The 18,569-nt window shown below is 45.6% G+C and overlaps 1 protein-coding gene across 2 annotated transcripts in view; it reads right to left on the bottom strand.

Annotated features, from left to right (window-relative positions):
* KIF15 (kinesin family member 15) overlaps nt 1–18,569 on the bottom strand; it is a 162,934-nt gene that overhangs the window by 15,296 nt on the left and 129,069 nt on the right. For both annotated transcript variants that reach the window (XM_077491569.1, XM_077491570.1), the window contains exons 30-32: nt 16,362–16,471; nt 13,160–13,235; nt 3,674–3,711 (exon numbers count right to left, since the gene is read on the bottom strand). In XM_077491569.1, coding sequence (XP_077347695.1) covers nt 3,674–3,711; nt 13,160–13,235; nt 16,362–16,471 — 224 coding nt within the window. The remainder of the gene's footprint in view (nt 1–3,673; nt 3,712–13,159; nt 13,236–16,361; nt 16,472–18,569) is intronic.

Raw genomic sequence — 18,569 nt, 5'->3', positions numbered from 1 at the left:
ACAACGGTCACAAAATTTCATCAACTAGACTTTTGACTCTTGTGAAATATTACATAAGCCTTACATTGATTTCAATAGTTTTTATTTGGTTTTAACAAGTGGTTAACATGCAAAAGTTACACCCATGCAGGGGCTAGCATTAAGGCTCAAACAGGATAGCTCATAAGGGGGGCAAAAATAAGGCGCCACAGACAGAAAAAATGAGAGCCAACACAACAGCAGTAAATAGAAGTGTTAATGAAACCATAAGGACCAAGGGGTCCCGGAGAGGTTCCCCACAACTTCAGGGCATCCCCTGGGCCCATCAAAATCCAAAAGGTGGTGCAATATACAGCTTAAATTGAACTGAAAAGGAGTGGATCAGAAGAAAGTTCGGTGGAAATGTGAAGTGGAAATGCGTTCGCTCACTTACCAAGTAGGGAGATAGAGAAGGGATAGGGGGAGTCTAGGGAAGAAAGGGAGGCCAGGAGGATAGAGGCCAAGAGATGGAAAAAAAGTAAGGGTTCAGGAGCATCTGGACCATCCGTCACAGGCGGCCCAAGCTGGCTGGGGGAAAGGTATATGATAAAATGTCGAGGAACTTGGCATGAGAGTTGCGGATTCTCGACAGCTGTTCATTAAGCATCAGCGGGGTCATGCGATCTCTTGCCCTGTGAAATGCGACAGATGTTTTTTTCCAGACTTGAACAATCGTTCTATTGGCTGACAGAAATAGATATGAGGCAAGATTCTGTTGATAAGTGAACAGGTCTGGAACTGGACAGTGTATTAAGGCAAACTTGGCTTCTTTTGGTATGGGGCAGGTGAAACCATGAAAAGGAGGCCAAATACATGAGAATAGAAGCCAATTAGGACACTTCCACAATATATGTATAACATCACATATTCAGCTAAGAATAAGCACCATGATAGGGCATGAAACGCGTTAGCTATTTTCCTGTTCCTCCCTGTACATGAGGTGACTGCATTTGGATTTTATTTCTTCATATCACTAAAGATGCCTTCTATGGTGTGCGGCCGTCCAGGATCTTTTTCTTTCCTTATGTATATCATCACCTCACTGACCACAATACCAGAAACAGCAGTCACTGTAGGATGAATTGGTATGGACAATGCAAGCAGGGACCCAATACCAACATAGGAGCACCTTATATGCTGCCGCCAAGGTGGCTGTATTAAACAAGCATTTGGCCACAGAAGACCAGGCCCCACTACAGTCCACCAAGTCTATCTCAGTTGCCAAGTCTCATTTGCATTGAGCTACATAGGTGAGAGAAGTAGGGGATGAACCAGTATTGAGAGAGCGCAGAGATGAGGCCTGGGGATCCGGGGAGTGCCGGCAGGTATGTTCCAATGCAGTTTTCTGGAACGTAGAAGTCCTGTGCAGTGAGGCAAGCCAATGCTGAAGGTTGAGGTAACTAAAGAGCTCAGCTTCTGGCATGTCATGGGTCTCCTGAAGCAAAGCACATTTGGGAAAGTGATCTGGCGGTTACAAAATGTTGAATGTGTGAAAACCCATTAGTGACCCACCAAGAGAATGCCTGTGGTTGGTCTAGACCCAGAAGAAAGAAGGTTAAGCCTGACATTGTTTTAAAAAGGGAATGGGTAGTCTTTGCAAATGTTATTTGACATATACATGTAAAAGATCTGCTTACCATAAATATTCAGTTAAAATATTGACTTCCTTGTTTCTAGGTAGTCCTCCAGAAACTATGGGTCAAAAAACCTGAAATACCAGTGGTAGCAGAGCTGTCAGAGAATGTATACAAACTGTGATGCAAACCAAAGCTTAAACAATCCGCATTGCACATTCCAAGATCAGGCCCAGATATTACACCTCTGGGCTGGGATTAAAGTAGACTTCTGAATATTCAGAACCCATCCAAACCTCTTCACAGTGTGCACCATGAGAAACCCATTGGCCTGCAGCAGAGAAACAAATTGCTCCCCCAGAAGTGAGCCATTCAGATACCCTATATAACACGAATACCCGGGAATGCAAGAACTCCAGAACCGGCATCAGGATCTTGGTGAACACTCTGGGAGCTGTGGACAGACTGATCGGCAGGCCAACAAACTGGTAGGAACAGTTCTTCATTGCAAACCTTTGGTGAGGTGGAAATATCAGAATGTGTAGGTAAGCAACTTTGCAATCCACAGATGCTGGCGAAAGGCCACCACAGAGCACACCAATTCCATTTGGAATTTTTGCACTTTGAGAAGCTTCCCGAGTGTTTGGAGGTCCAAGATAAGGTGAACATCACCGTTGCATAATCCTATCGCAATGGATATAAAAATGCTGTGTCCTGTGATGAGATAAAGAAATTTAGAAAGCTCACTGATGTTTTTGCATCTGTAAGCTTGTTAAATGCCGATTAGCCATGCCATATTTCATACATCACTGTATACATATAGAAGATACAGCCATGGCTTGGAAGGCAGAGGTTTAAAGTGACAATAAACGGCACTATCCGTAGCCTCAAAAAATAAATAAATTCCACACACATATCCACTACTTAAAGGCCCTGTAATATATATTTGCTGTTTTTCTGCTTGTAACGTACTTCGTAAGGTCTCAAACGTTTTATTTCCTCCCCCCCAACTTGTTTGTTTGGAACAAGTAGTGCACATAAAATAAAATGGGTAAAATAAGTAAAAAATAAAAAAATTTAAAACGCATCCCGTTCCGCTGAGCTCACATGCAGAAGCAAACGCATACCTGAGTGGCTCCCACATATGAAAATGGTGTTCAAACCACACATGTGAGGTATTACCACGATTAGTAGAGCGAGAGTGATAATTCTAGCCCTAGACCTCCTTTATAACGCAAAACATGCAACCTGTAGAATTTTTTTAAATGTCACCCATGGATATTAAGGGTAAAAGTTTGTCGCCATTCCATGAGCAGGCACAATTTTGAAGCGTGACATGTTGGGTATGCACTTACTTGGCATAACATTATCTTTTACAATATAAAAAAAATTGGGCCAACTTTACTGTTGTCTTATTTTTTTAATTTAAAAAAGTGTATTACCCCCCCCCAAAAAAAAGTGCGCTTGCAAGACTGCTGTGCAAATACGGTGTGACACCAAATTTCAGAAAGAAGCTTGGTCCTTAAAGTGGTTGTAAAACCACTTTGAAAAAAACTAACACCTGCAGACAATGGCATAATGAGCTAGTATGCATAGCATACTAGCTCATTATGTAATACTCACCTGAGATCGAAGCCCTCACTGCGGTACCCTACACAGCATCGGCCGGTGACATCACTCCCGCTCATCGTGGCTCCGGCGCTGCGATTGCCTGGAGGCGCGATGACCTCACACCTGTGCATGCGTGCCATTGCTTCAGTGCACATGTGCGACATTGGCACATGCAGGGGACATCTAAACTGTGCAGGTTTAGGAGATATCCTGGGTAGCTGCAGGTAAGCCTCATTATAGGCTTACCTGTAGCAAAAAGTGGTCTGTAAGGGTTTACAAGCACTTTACGTTAGTGTACATACGTTTATAGATTTTTTAAATCAGTTTAGTGTCACTTTAAGAATTTAATCAGCATCACATAATTTGACACATGGTATGCTGCAAACAAAGGATAATTTTCTGACATTGAAGATAAATACAATTTAAATCATCATGTACAGTTTAGCCTTAGGCAAAACAGACAAACTTACTCAGCTTGCATTTTCAAAAGTTGCTCAGATGTTCGACCCTGTTGTAGAAAGAAAAACGGTAACATTTCATATAACAGCTATAAGTAATTACATGCAGATGAACCGTTTGTCATATTCAGTGCCCATTCACACTAGGTGCTGCATGTGAATCGCACAGAATCATCCTGCATGTTCCTATGCAATTCACATGCAGTTCTGTCCAGCATATTTGTAGTACGTTTATTTTGAAAAAAATGTCATAAGCGATACGTAACCCCTTGCCGACCAGCTTGCGCACTTTTACTGAGGCAGGTCGGCTCTCCTGCGTGAACCAATGTACCTGTACGTTGGTCCGTACAGACAAGGTTGTGGGCATGTGCTGCGAGTCTAGCGGCGATCGTTGTGCACGGAGGCAGAACAGGGATCTGCCTTTGTAAACAAGGCGGATCCCTATTCTGACAGGCGACATGTCAGATCTTCTGTTCCCAGTGATCGGGAACATGGATCTGTCATGTCCCTGGCAGCCCATCCCCCTACAGTTAGAACACATACAGGGAACACCGTTAACCCCTGGATTGCCCCTAGTGTTAACCCCTTCCCTGCGAATGTCATTTATACATTGATCAGTGCATTTTTATAGCACTGATCAATGTAAATGTCACTGTCCCCCAAAAAGTGTTGGGGTCAGATTTGTCCGCCACAATGTTGCAGTCCCGCTAAAAATCTACCTATTCTGTAGTTTGTAGATGTGATAACTATCGCAAACCAATCAATATACGCTTATTGCATTTTTTTGTTTACCAAAAATATGTAGAATATATATTGGCCTAAATTTATAAGAAATTTGTTTTGTTTTTTTACTTTTTTGTGGAACATGTATTATAGCAAAAAGTTTACTTTTTTTGTTACCAAAAATATGTAGATTACATATCTGCATAAACTGAAATAAAAAATAAAAAATAAAAAAATAAAAAATAAAATAAAATAAAAGAAAAATAAATAAATTGGGATATTTATTATAGCAAAAAGTAAAAAATGTGTGTTTTTCAAAATGGATGCTTTTTTGTTTATAGTGCAAAAAATCGGCAGAGGTGATCAAATACCACCAAAAGAAAGCTCTATTTGTGTGTGTGTGTGTGTGTGGGGGGGGGGGGGTTGAGGAGCACAAATTTTGTTTGGGTACAACGTTGCAAGGCCGCGAAATTGTCAGTTAAAGCAACGTAGTGCAGTGTCGCAAAAAATGACCCCTAAAAGTGATCCAGTGGTGAATCCGCCGCCGGGACCATTTTTAGCAAATGCCAAATCGCCCACAAAAAAGAATACCAGGGTTTTGGCAGCTAGCTTCTGACATGTGATATACATCTCTCTCTCTATACACACACACACACACACACACACACACACGTATATATATATAAGGGCTGCAACTAACGATTATTTTCATAATCGATTAGTTGGCCGATTATTGTTTCGATTAATCGATTAATAATCTTAAGAAAAAGTGTGGTGCATAATTTAGCTAATATGTAAAGTTTTTAAAAAATGGCAATTTATTCTTAAATATCTCTGTATGCAGTGGTAAAAAAATAACTATATGGTAAGTATACTGTATATACCACTATTAGAAGATATACTGTATATACTATTAGCAGATATATACCACTATTAGAGGAGAAATACTGTGTATACTATTAGAAGATATATACTGTATATACTATTAAAGGGTGAATTTGGTAAATATCAGACTCGGAGATCAAATCTTTTCTAAATACGCAGCGGCTGAAAAAAGTACAGATGTGAACATAGTGCATTTCTGCAAAAAGCACCAAAAAACACAGATGTGAACCAGGCCTAAGACGTTTAGTAACATAATGGGGTTAAAAAACCTAAAATTAGCCCTTTTTTACTGTAGAACTGTGAAAGTAATATTTACAGTAGCGATTATTTGCTCTTTTTGTACTATAAATGGCTAATTTTAGTTTTTTTTAACCCCATTTTGTTACTGGCCGATTAATCGACTATGAAAATAGTAATCGATTAATTTAATAATCGATTAATCGATTAGTTGTTTCAGCCCTAATTATATATATATATATATATATATATACATATACATACACACACACACACACACACACACACGGCAGTCAGCAAGTGGTCAACCGGCTATCCACAGTTTGTTAAAGAGGAAGTAAACCCTAATGGGTTTTACTTCCTTTCTTTTACTTTGCAGGTTTCAAATGTGATAGTATGCACATTGCACAATGCTTTTTTTTTTTCTTCCCGGTTTTGTTTTTTCTCTATTGTCCTCCCTCTCTCCCTTCCCTTTTTCCTTCATCCCCCCTCCCCTCCTTCCCCTATACACCCCAATTCTCCCTTTCCCTATTCCATATCTTTCCTCTCCATACATCCCTTGATCTCCCTTCCCCTACATTTCCTGCCACTGTTCACCCGTCTTTCCCTTCCCCTATATTCCCAGCCTTCCTTACCGTTCTATTTGCCGACTTTCCCTCCCTCCCCCCCCCCCCCCCCTCCAGCATCTCTTGTCCTCCCAACCCCTCACATTCCCCACTTTTCCTTCCCCTAACATTCCCCGTCGTTCCCTCCCCCCCCCACACTCCCAGACTCTCCTTTCTACATTTCCCTTGCACCTATGTCTTCTTTCCTATTTGTCATCCATTGGGGATACTTGGCCCTATTTTTCATGTTGCTTTCCCCAGCCTCCACATAACCAGTTCACCTTCGGTTCTTTTCAACCACTGTGTCACATGGTTGGGTGTGTACCTACCACTTTACCTTAACGATAATTTTAGTATTTTTTCAAAATTAGAAGAGTCTATTACAATCCCCCGCATCCGCCGTGGGGGTAAATCGATGGGTCCTGTGATCTACTACCTCAGTCTTTGTGGGTGAACTGATCCCCTCATTTTTGATTGATTGTAAAAAAAAAAAAAAAAAAACTTTTTGCCATATAATTACCGATTTGCTGTGTTTATCGTGTTATATGTAAATATCTTATCTACTCCATAGGCTGTCCTCCTGAAGAAGCGGTTTTCAGCGAAACCGGTAAGAGGAAATTTTTCTATACCCCTCCAGAGACCTCATGGGGGAACCCGTCAGTAGTTTGTTAAACTGCAGTGTATGTTTTTAATACTGTTAATGTCTTTATGTATAATTCTTTTGTCTCTATTAAATAATTTGTAATTTTTATAATACATTTTTCTGTGTTTTTCCTACTAAGTGCCAATATAGTCCATACAACAAAACCTTTTGGGTGCGGAGGTAAAGGGAGCAGCTTCGGCAACTGCCCGACATCCCTAGAACCCTCATTTCTTGATATTCATTAATTTGGATGATGGTACTTATGTATATTGTGTTTATTTTACTTGAGGCTATACTCAGTTCATTGTTAGTATGCAATGCAAACGAAGCCCACACTGTACCCGCTGCTAGCCACATCCATTTTCCTTCCGGGGCCATGGCTCTGTGACTGGCCGAAACCACGTGACGTCACTCCTGCGAATGTGTGGGGGCTGCCAGTCACGCCACTCACTCATGAAGAAACTGCGAGGGAGAAGCGCTTCTTCGCAGCTCATGTGTCGATTACATCGGTGCAGTATACAGTAAATATCTCCTAAACGGCACATGTTTAGGAGAGATTTACAGTACTTAGAGGTAAGCCCTATTCTAGGCCTACCTATAGGTACAACTTGCAAAAGGACGTTTAACTCCTCTTTAAAAAAAAAAATAGGATTTTTGTACTCACTGTATAATCCTTTTCTCTGTAATTCACCGACCGACACAGCTCCTCTCTGTAACTAAATGGGTTGTCAGCCCTATCACTAGAGATACTAGGCAAGTTGTAATACAACAGTTCGGAACTTTTCATTCCGCCCATGGGGCGGTCCCTAGGCCACAATCCCACAGTCTGCTCAAGTAGAACTCAGTACGTCAACAAGCAGTATAACGCAAAGAGAAAAAGGAGGGGCGGGTGCTGTGTCGGTCGGTGAATTACAGAGAAAAGGATTTTACGGCGAGTAGAAAAATCCTATTTTCTCTTATATTCACCGACCGACACAGCTCTTCTCTGTAACTAAATGGGACGTCCCCGAGCAGTGCCAAATGAGGGGTGGGAAAAACAGCATTAAAAAAACTTCATCCACCATGGCAAGTGGGAACTAGTGAAACTAAACCCACAAAAAAAAAACAAAAAAAAAAACAAAAAAAAAAAAAAAAAAAAAAAAAAAAAACACAGCAGTGTATGGAAAAAACACCACCACATAACCGGGTATCCTCAACAGGAGAGATCCCCAAAACCGCAACCATTTGCGGAAGTAATGCAACAGTGCATTAACAAAACAGTATTGCGTTTTTATGGAAAAACCAGGAAAAAATATTGATTACACATGAAATTGCAACTAAACGTCCGCCTGCAAAACTTTGCGGCCAAAACAGGCATCAGCCGATGCACTGACATCTACCGTGTAGAACTTATGGACAGACGACCAGGTCGCCGCAGTACACACCTGAGCAACTGACGCTTGGTGTCGGAAAGCCCAAGAGGTTTCGATTGCCCTTGTAGAGTGGGCCATGACCGGAAAGGGGGCACCTGCCCCTTTAAGGCGTAGGCTTGTACTACAATCTGTCTGATCCACCTGGAAATGGTGGCCGACGAGACAGCCATACCCTTCTTTGGACCAGCCACCGAAACAAACAGCGAGTCTGACTTCCGAAAGGGAGCCATGGCAGACAAATGCACCTTCAGAGGCCTAACCACATCGAGAGCGTGAAGGGCCACCTGTTTGGGGTGCTTCGTCTTAGGACACAATGATGGTAATACAATGTCCTCATTGACATGAAAAGCCAAGACCACCTTCGGTAGAAAGGACGGTCCACCTTATCCCTGTGGATGACCAGATAAGGCGACTTGCCAGACAAGGCTGCCAATTCTGAAACCCTCCTGGCCGATGTAATGCCACTAGAAAGACCACTTTCTGGGAAAGTCAACAGGGGAATCTCCCCGATATTTTCAAACGGCAGCTTTTGAAGCGCCGGCAACACCAGGTTCAAATCCCATGGGGGCAACGGAGGGTGCAACGGAGAGACATGTCGTACCCCCTGGACAAAGGTACTCACCAAGGAGTGCGATGCTAGGGGTCATTGAAAAAAGACAGCAAAAGGCTGAGATTTTCCTCTTGGTGGTGCTCAATGCCAATGTCTGGTCTACTCCTTGCTGGAGAAAAGCTGTTAAAGCCAGCGATGGTAAAGCAGGGTGAAAGATTGGACCCTGAGATAGGAGGTCCTCTTGCAGCGGCAGTCGCCAGGGAGCGTCTGCCACCAGACGCACCAGGTCTGCGTACCAGGGCTGCTGAGGCCAATCTGGGGCAACCAGGATTACTGGAATCACCTCGGCTTCCACGTTGCGAAGGAGACGTGGCAACAGTTTTAGTGGAGGAAAAGCGTAGATCAGCTGGTACTGATCCAACGGAGCCACCAGTGCGTCTGCCCACGGATCTCTTGTCCTTCCGATTGAGACGGGAGGCCAATAGATCCACATCTGGTATGCCCCACTTCAGGCACAGCAGCCTGAATATCTCCAGATGCAATGCCCATTCTCCTGGGTCCAGCATCTGTCGACTCAGATAGTCCGCCTGCCAATTTTCCACCCCCGGGATGTAAATGGCCGACAGGGCCGGTACGTGTCGCTCTGCCCACCGAAGTATATGAGCGACCTCCCGAGCAGCAGCTCAGCTTCTTGTTCCCCCTTGGTGATTTATGTAATTTATGTGATTTTGTCCGACTGTATCCTGATCGGATGCCCTTGAAGACTCATCGACCATGTGTGGAGGCATAGCCTGATCGCTCTCAATTCGAGCAGATTGATCGGCAACTCAGATTCTTCCATCGACCAGAGGCCCTGAGCCGACTGAATCCCAATCACTCCACCCCAGCCGAATAGACTGGCGTCCGTAGTGATCACCGTCCATTTCAGAGGAAGGAGCGATGTTCCGAACTGAATCACCGGGGACCTCAACCACCAGATCAGAGAGTCCCTGACTGGCTGGCTCACCTGGATCTGTCGATCCAGGGACAACTGAGATTTGTCCCATTTCAACAAGATCTCCTTCTGCAGTATTCTGGTGTGGAACTGGGCATAAGGTATTGCCTCGAAGGAGGCCACCATGAGTTCCAGTACTCGCATGCAAAAGCGGAGCGACGACCACTTGCGGTTCATCAGTATTTTGACCGCAGATCTGAGAGTCTGCAATTTGTCTGAAGGGAGAAAACTTGCTTCCCTGGAGTCCAATAGCAAACCTAGGTACTCCAGACGCTGGGTCAGCACAATCACCGACTTTTTTAGGTTCAACAGCCACCCAAATTCTTGCAGGGTCTGCATGGTGATCGCCACGTCCTCCTCTAATTCAGAGGCGGAAGCTGCTCTCAGGAGGAGATCGTCCAGGTAGCCCACGATTGCGATCCCGCGTTTTCGCTGCAACGCCAATACTGGAGCCAGCACTTTGCTAAAGACTCGGGGGGCTGATGCCAGGCCAAAGAGAAGAGCCACAAACTGGTAGTGGGCTTCCCCGACTGCCAAACGCAGACATTTTTGATGCCGAAGGCATATGGGTATGTGCAGGTACGCATCCTGGATGTCTAAGGACGCCAGGGAGTCCCCTTGATGGAGTGCAGTGACTACTGAGCGAACTGATTCCATTCTGAACCTCTGCACTTTTACAAAGTGATTGAGGGCTTTTAAGTCCAAGATCGGACGTACCCTTTACTTCTTGGGAACAGATTTGAGTAGAATCCCTGGAAGTGTTCCGATTCTGGTACAATCACCCCCTGATTCAGACAGTCCCTCACCGCCCCTCCCGGCGAACCGGGGATACGGGTATGCTGGAGGGGAAGAATCTGTTTGGCGGCCAAGAGAGAAACTATCTTGTAGCCTGTGGAAATCAGGTCGCAGACCCATTGGTTGGATAACCGGGAGGACCACTGGGCTGCAAAGTTCCGAAGGCGACCCCCCCACCCGAGACATGGGTGGGGGCAAACCTTCGTGAGGTAGCACTTTTGTTCGCAGGCTTGCGGGACGTTTTTGCCCGTCATCCTGTCGGGCTGTGGACGTTTTTGTCGAAGCACCGGGCGGACGAAAAAGTTGCTTGTGAGTGGAAAACGAGGGCCCTTGCTTGTGGCGTGGCTCCTTAGCCTACCTGGCCTGTGGGAGTAGAGTACTCTTACCACCCGTGGCATTTTTAATAATGTCATCTAACGAGGCTCCAAAGAGCCGGTCGCCAAGGAAGGGAAGATCCGTCAGGGCTTTTTTTGGATGCCTGGTCAGCAGACCAGCATTTCAGCCAAATCCGGCGCCTCAGCACCACAGCTGACACTGAAGCCCTGGATAACAGAGGGAGAGTATCCAGAGCCGAGTCACAGACGTACTTAAGGCCTTGCACTAGTTGGTCTGCTAGTTCCACGCAGACAGGGGAGGCCTGTTGCTCTCCCAAGTCGCGGTGCAAAACTTTTGCCCACTCAGTCAGTGTCTGCAACACCAGTGCGGATGCCAGTACAGGTCGCACGGCTGACCCCACAACTGTAAACAAGGAACAAGCCACCGCCTCGGCCTTCCTGTCTGTGGGATCCTTGAACGCAGGAGTCCCCTCAACCGGGATCGTGGTTACTTTGTTTAACCTGGATACTGGGGGGGGGTCAACGACCGGAGGTGCCGACCATTTTTTGAGAAGGCTTTCCTCAAAGAGGTAACGCACCGCCATGTATTTGGGGACCGAAAAGGTCCATTGCGGGTGACCTCATTCCTTGTAAACGAACTTATCAAAATAAGTCAGATACGGGAACACCTTAGGTGTATGTGCTGGCTTGCGGGACCCAAAAGGGGCCGCTTTTTAGCACCTTTCTTCCCAGGTACTGCCTCAATCTTGGCAACGAACGAATTGAGGACTGCCGGTTGCAATTGCCTGGATTTCAGGGGGAAGAAACACCAGTTTCTGAAGCCATGCTGACCCTACCCTGTCTGCCACCCGAAGGGGACTTAGGACAGTGACAGTCCCGCCCTCCTGCTGCCGCTGGCTGAGGGGCTCTAACCCGCTGGACTCACCACCCTAGGCCGTTCCGTGCTGTATTACTGCAATGCCTGGTGATCCCAAACGCTCCCAGATGCAGAGATAGCAGAAAACTGTGTCGGTGACCGGCCGGTCGAACGATCAGTGAACGATTGATGGGCGATCAGAACACAGGATAACCTTCCCAGCGCCCTGTGATGACCAAACAGTGGCAGCTGATAGAGCACAAAAGCGTGGTCCGGCTACAAGAAAATGGCCGCCAGTGTTCTCAATAGGGAATCCCAAGGAAAATGGCTGACTGAAGCCAGACTGACCCTTGCCCATAGTTAAAATGGCCGCCGAACAGCGCTATGAGGGACTAGAGAGAACATGTGGCAGGCACAGCGCTGCACCAACACGGGGGCATGACTACACAGGCATCCAGCACAGCTAAAAACACCAGGTGAGAGCCCAGACACACACACACCGCTCAGCACATGTTCAGCCCCCCCCCCCCCCCCCGAGGGGGGGGGGGGGGAAGGAGGGAGTTAGGGACAGGGGAGAGAAGAGTCGAATCGACCTCCCAGGGAATGCCCAGCTGCTCCACCCTGCCAGGCAGGGGGAGCTGGGAGACATTCCACGGTAGTCAACTCCTGATAAGTACAGGGAAGACTACTGGCCTTGGCATACTGTGACGCAGACATCAGTAGCCTGGTCATATGGACACCCCGGAGCATAAAGCTCACCAACCACCTCTGGAGCTGAGGTATGTCATGGCCTGCCGAGTCTTAGCTGCGACCTGCACACGCTTGATGGCCAGACTGGGGAGACTACAAGGATAAGTGAACCAGCCTGTCGCCCAGCCGGCTGTTGATAGAAGATCACAGGATCGTTCATCTTGCGCAAAAAGCCAAGCTTCTGCATCAAAAAAAATAAAATAAAAAAACACAACACGGACCTATGGGCCCGCAGGGTTCCTAGGTCTTATATCCTCACTAGGCAAGGAAAAAACTGAGTTCTGCCTTAGCAGGCTGTGGGGTGGTGGCCTAGGGACCACCCCATGAGCGGAACTAAAAGTTCTGAAGTGTTGTATTAAAACTTGCCTAGTATCTCGAGTGATAGGGCTGACAACCCATTTAGTTACAGAGAGGAGCTGTGTCGGTCGGTGAATATAAGAGAAAGGAGCCTTTCCTTTTAGAGAAAAAAAAACTTGCAAAATGCATACAAAAACGCAACACTCCAATGCAACTGGGTCCATTCAAGTCTATTACACGCAAAGAGCAATCTATTGTGGGGGGGGGGGGGGGAGGAAAGTCTGACCCTTTCCAAAAACTCGGTTGAAAAAAAGATGTGAATGTTTCCCATAGGAAACAAGGTTAAGTGAACTGTAGTGCGTTTCTGCAAAACACACTAAAAAACGCACAGGTGTGAACCTAGCCTTAGTAATTACCTTTTCTAGCCGTTCAGAAACTTCTTTCTCAATTTCTTTCTTCAAGTCGGGCTTGTCAGATTTTGAATATTCATTACTGTAATCAAAGAATATAAACCTGTAAATATATAATGTAGTGAAGTTGCTTACCATTTACAGAACACTATTTTAGGGCCTAGCACAATCGCAAAAGAAAATGTCAATGCTACATGCTCTCTTGCACTGCTGATTCCAATCTTTCTTGCAACTTGCCATCAGTGGCCAAGCTGTAAGGCTCTTTACTTCCTGGTAAGATGTACTCTGATACAAAACGAAAAAGTTTGCAATTCATAAGGGGCTGAAGCAGTACGTCTGTGTGAGATCTTGAGTGCACAGAACTTTAGGGCACAGAACTGGCACATGGAACAAAGTCAGATTTACAACCCTAATTTTCTCAAAATAGAAAACAAACTATCTTCAGCTCAAGATCGTCTTTAACCACTTCGGATCCGCGCTATTGCCAAATGACGGCATTAGCGCGGACCTACATTTCCGGGACTACGTCTATTGACGTCGTCCCGGTTACGAGCGGCCTGCGCGTCCCGAGGGGCGCGCGCGGCGCGCTCTGATCGGCGAGTCTATGAGACTCGCCTGATCACCGATCCGTGCAAGGGGTCGATCCCGACCCCTTATCACGTGATCAGCTGTCAGCCAATGACAGCTGATCATGTGATAGAACGGAGCCGGTAATCGGCTATTATTCCTCCTCGCGCTGACAGCGCGAGGAGAGAAAAAAAAAGCCGATCACCGGCGGCCGTGATGGGGACATCAGTCCCGATCACGGCCATCAATACAAGGGACCACCTGCCTGTGCCCACCTGCCTCCCGCAGTGCCATCCTGAAGTAAAATAAAAGCAAAAGTAAGTGCCCCCCGTCAGTGCCCATAGTGCCACCCACAGTGCCACCCAATCTGCCTCAAAGGTGCTGCACCCCAGTGCCGCCCATCAGTGCCCAGCAGTGCCGCCCATCAGTGCCGCCCATCAGTGCTACCCATCAGTGCCCATCAGTCCCATCTATCTGTGGTACCTATCAGTGCCCATCCGTGCCACCCATCCGTGCCATCTTATCTGTGCCCATCTTTGCCCATCGGTGCCATCTTATCTGTGCCCATCTTTGCCCATCGGTGCCGCCTTAACTATGCCCATCAGTGCCCACCAGTGCAGCCTATCAGTGCCCACCAGTGCAGCCTATCAGTGCCCACCAGTGCAGCCTATCAGTGCCCACCAGTGCAGCCTATCAGTGCCCACCAGTGCAGCCTATCAGTGCCCACCAGTGCAGCCCATCAGTGCCCACCAGTGCAGCCCATCAGTGCCCACCAGTGCAGCCCATCAGTGCCCACCAGTGCAGCCCATCAGTGCCGCCTAATCAGCACACTTCAATGAAGGAGAAAAATGACCCGTTTGCAAAATTTTATAACAAACTATTAAAACATGATTTTTTTATTTTTTTTGCATCTTTTTTTGTTTGTTTAGCAAAAAATAAAACTCCCAGCTGTAACTAAATACCACCAAAAGAAAGCTCTATTTGTGGGAAAAAAATGATAAAAATTTCATTTGGGTACAGTGTTGTATGACCGCGCAATTGTCATTCAAAGTGCATCAGCGCTGAAAGCTGAAAATTGGTCTGGGACTGAGGGGGGTTTAAGTGCCCAGTAAGCAAGTGGTTAAAGTAAAGCTAAACTATAAAAAGTTTAGCAAGCAGCAATTCTATGTTTTGACGAAAACAGAAGAGACCACCGGTAGACCTAAAATGCTCCTCGCCTCTGGAGAAAGTGTCACCCCATGTTCATTCCAGTGCTGCACACAAAAGCTAGAACTTTTGTCAAGTGATCTCTGTTGAAAGGGAGCTGTTCAGATTGGTTGATCCTCCGCTTCAAAAGTGATCATGTATATTCAAATGCCTAGTCTGTAGCTTGAAGTGGGACTAAACCCACTAGTTAAACTGTGTCTCAAACAGTTACATTCACAACATGCCTGAAATGATGACCATTACAGCTACCATGTTTATGTTAGCACTCAACCAATGGTCAGGCCATCAAATGGCTGTTGTCAAAATGCCGATCACATAGTCAGCAGTATGGCAACTGCAGATCAGAGGCCAAAATGGCAGCTTCCCTAGCTGTACAGGATAGACTGCGCCCATTCTGCTTTAAAGTGGTTGTAAACCCTTACAAACCACTTTGACCTACAGGTAAGCCTAGATTAAGGCTTACCTGTAGGTCCAAGAAATATCTCCTAAACCTACACAGTGTTTAGGAGATATTTGCCGAAAGACAGGAGCTGCCGTCTACGGCGCATGCGCCCTGATCGCGCCGCAGTTAACGGCGATATGCTGCGAGTGGTGGCTCCCATGCGCATGCGCGGGAGTGACATCATCGCAGCTCCGACGAATGACAGTGCCGGAGCAGCGAGACCCACCAAGAAGATGGAGGCTCCGGACTACAGGGGACAGCTGTGACTTCGCTGGCTCCTGTGTCAGGTAAGTGACACATAATGGACTACTATGCGATGCATAGTAGTCCATTATGCTTTACCTTTGCAGGGAATCAAAGAGGAAGTAAACCCTGATGTTAAGTACTGCACAGCTATGCCTATTTGGAAGAGAACCATAACACTGCCTGTTGCAGGTCTCAGCTACTGGACAAGGTCATCAGCTCATCTGAGCCAGTTACTCAGTGATATAACTTGAAGGGGGAGGTACTGGTGTGTTAAAAAGTACACTTATCCTTAAAGCAGAGTTCCAAAAAAGCATAGCTGCTGACTTTTAATAAACACTTACCTCCACGGTCCAGCGATGCGGCCGCATGGAGCCCCACTCCTCCTCTGCTCGGCGCCTCAATTAAAAATGTGGGCACCCAAGCCATGACAGCTTGTGGCTTCACGACAGGGCGTGCTCTCCCAGTGGACAGGCTATAGTCTGGGACCTGTCACGTGTCCCAGAAGATTGCTGAGAGGAAGGGGCCTCCTAGGGTGAGAGGAGTCGTCGCCTAGGCGGCCCATAGGCGGAAGCAGGAAGTCCCACTCAAAATTAAGCACCCACCCCCCCGCCCAAAAAAAATACATGCCGAATGTGGCATGTAAGGGGCCAAAGAGTGTTTAAAGTGGAAGTTCCACTTTTGGGTGGAACTCTGCTTTAAAGTTGAGTGCATTTTTTCATAACAGCACAAGCTTTAATTGTTGCATACCAAGTATTCTCTCCTTTTCTGCAGTTTTTTAGCTGGATTTGTAACTCCTTGCATTGCCCCTGCAAATTCTGAATCTCAAGACGAAGATTTTCTGTTTCACATAACTGGGTCTGAAACATAACAAAGAAGGTAGTTATGGTTAATGGATCTTGTTAAGGCCCTTATTTAAAAAATAATAAAAACTACTGATAAAAAAATAAAAATATCCACAATGAAATACAACCAACTAATAATGGAAATAAAGTCAGTGTTGGACTCCTTTACAGAAAACGGATCTATATAGACATGTTCTGGTAAAGGTCTTACAATTTGGGACAAGTGGCTGCAACAATTTGTGTAAAGACACTAGGTTGACCCATACTGTACCAGATTAACCAGTCTTGACAGCTTTAGAAGTTGTTTATTTTTCTTCAAGAAAGGAAACCTGTCTCTACAGTATCCATGTAAATGGTTGCAGCTTAACCATCACTTCATTAATACTTTAAAGAACATACAGACCCAGGAAATAACCAAAGTATGAATGGCATTACTATACAATCGAAGTGTAGAATCTCTTGTCTATTTGAACGTCTGCACCTGTCCTATTGTGCTATAAATGTTATTACTTTTATGTATGCAAACCAAACAACGAATGTGTCAGATGCTCCCTTTTGTTCTGTTAAAATATACCATTGGAAGCATTTTGATATATCTGTGGTATATCCTGTGGTGTTATTGCAAAGAAGCAATTTAACCCTTTCAGTTCTTACATACAAAATAATTAGCTTTTATGTTGTAGCGATTTGGGATGGTGAGTGATTGAGCAGTTTAGCAAAAGACAAGACAATGGGAGGAGAGACACACACAATCTGAGTGACACCCTGAACAAAAAGTGGAGTGAGACATAACAGGTCTCTGAAATAGAACAGCCAAGGCAGAGATTTGTCCCATGATGGTACCCAATGCCAAGGGCATTACCAGACGACACTGGAAAAAGGCTAGAATCCAGCCTACTATATACTACCGAGAATGAAATTTCACACCAAGTGTAATAAGCCATCCAAGTATGATGGTGCACTTCCTCACATTCTAATGGTAGAGCATCTCTAATTCTTTTACTTCTTAGGAGTAGAATTTTGAGTCTGAAATCCATGTTGTCAAAACCAGCAACTATAAAAGCAGAATGGAATATCAGACCCTGGAACAGCAGGGCCAGCTGATCTGCAAGAGCACATGGCTCAGGTGCCAAGAGGCCTGAAATGATTGGCTACCAAATTTGTACACCATCCTGTGTAACAAGAGAAGGAGATGAAATAGTGAGAAAACTGGTACCAAGGAGTCACTAGTGCATCCACCGCAATGGCCAGAGGATTCCTTGTCTAGTTTGATGTTGAATGTGGACACCAAGAGATGCATGTCTGCCATCCTACACTTTGAACAAATCTCTGAATACCTCCAGGAGAAGGGCCCTTTCCCTCGTATTCAGCCAATAATGGCTGAGAAAATCCACCTGCCAATCTTCCACACCAGAATGTAGAAAGAGGAGATGGCCGGAAAGTGAAATTCTGCCCAAGACAAACTTAAGTCCGCTTCATCCCAAGCAGCATGTTTTCTTATCTTTCCTTAACGGTTGATGTATTCGGATGTGGCATTGTATGACTGCACCCTTACAGGAAGGCCCTAAAGGCCGACAGACCAGTGCCAGAGGGCTAGCTGAATTATCTGAAGTTCCAGGATGTTGATTAGAAATGTCTGCTCCTCCGATGAAAATATTTCTCTGAACGAAGAGATTCTGCAGAACACTCAACAGATTGGGGTCTGTTTTCAAAACAGGACTTTCCCCAATTCCAGCATCTGCATGGATATCCACCATTTCAAAGCTGCTATGGTCTTGGAAGTTAGATGCTTTGGCTAATCCAAGGATTCCCAAAACCTGGCCCATACCACCACAATATTGAACTACAGAGCTCTGGTGTAAAACTGTACAATGGGAACTGCCTTGGAAGCAGATTGGGGCGGTTGTCAGTTATCTGTTCACTTTGATAGATTTGGAGTGGGGACACATTGGAAAAAAAGCGGAGGACAGACCGTGCCCACTCGTGAAAGCTGTCTTACTGAATCCTCCAAGGTATCTACCAAGAAACTCCGGTAACGGCATGATCTTCCGGATTAGATTATCAGGAAAGGAGCATATGCTTCATGCAGACCTTAAAAGCTTGGCACACAGTA

The sequence above is a fragment of the Lithobates pipiens genome, unplaced genomic scaffold, assembly GCF_037356315.1.
Source record: "Lithobates pipiens isolate NorthernLeopardFrog02 unplaced genomic scaffold, aLitPip1_a1.2 Scaffold_19, whole genome shotgun sequence".
Taxonomy (NCBI): Eukaryota; Metazoa; Chordata; class Amphibia; order Anura; family Ranidae; genus Lithobates; species Lithobates pipiens.
This window is presented reverse-complemented; position numbering and strand designations above follow the sequence as displayed.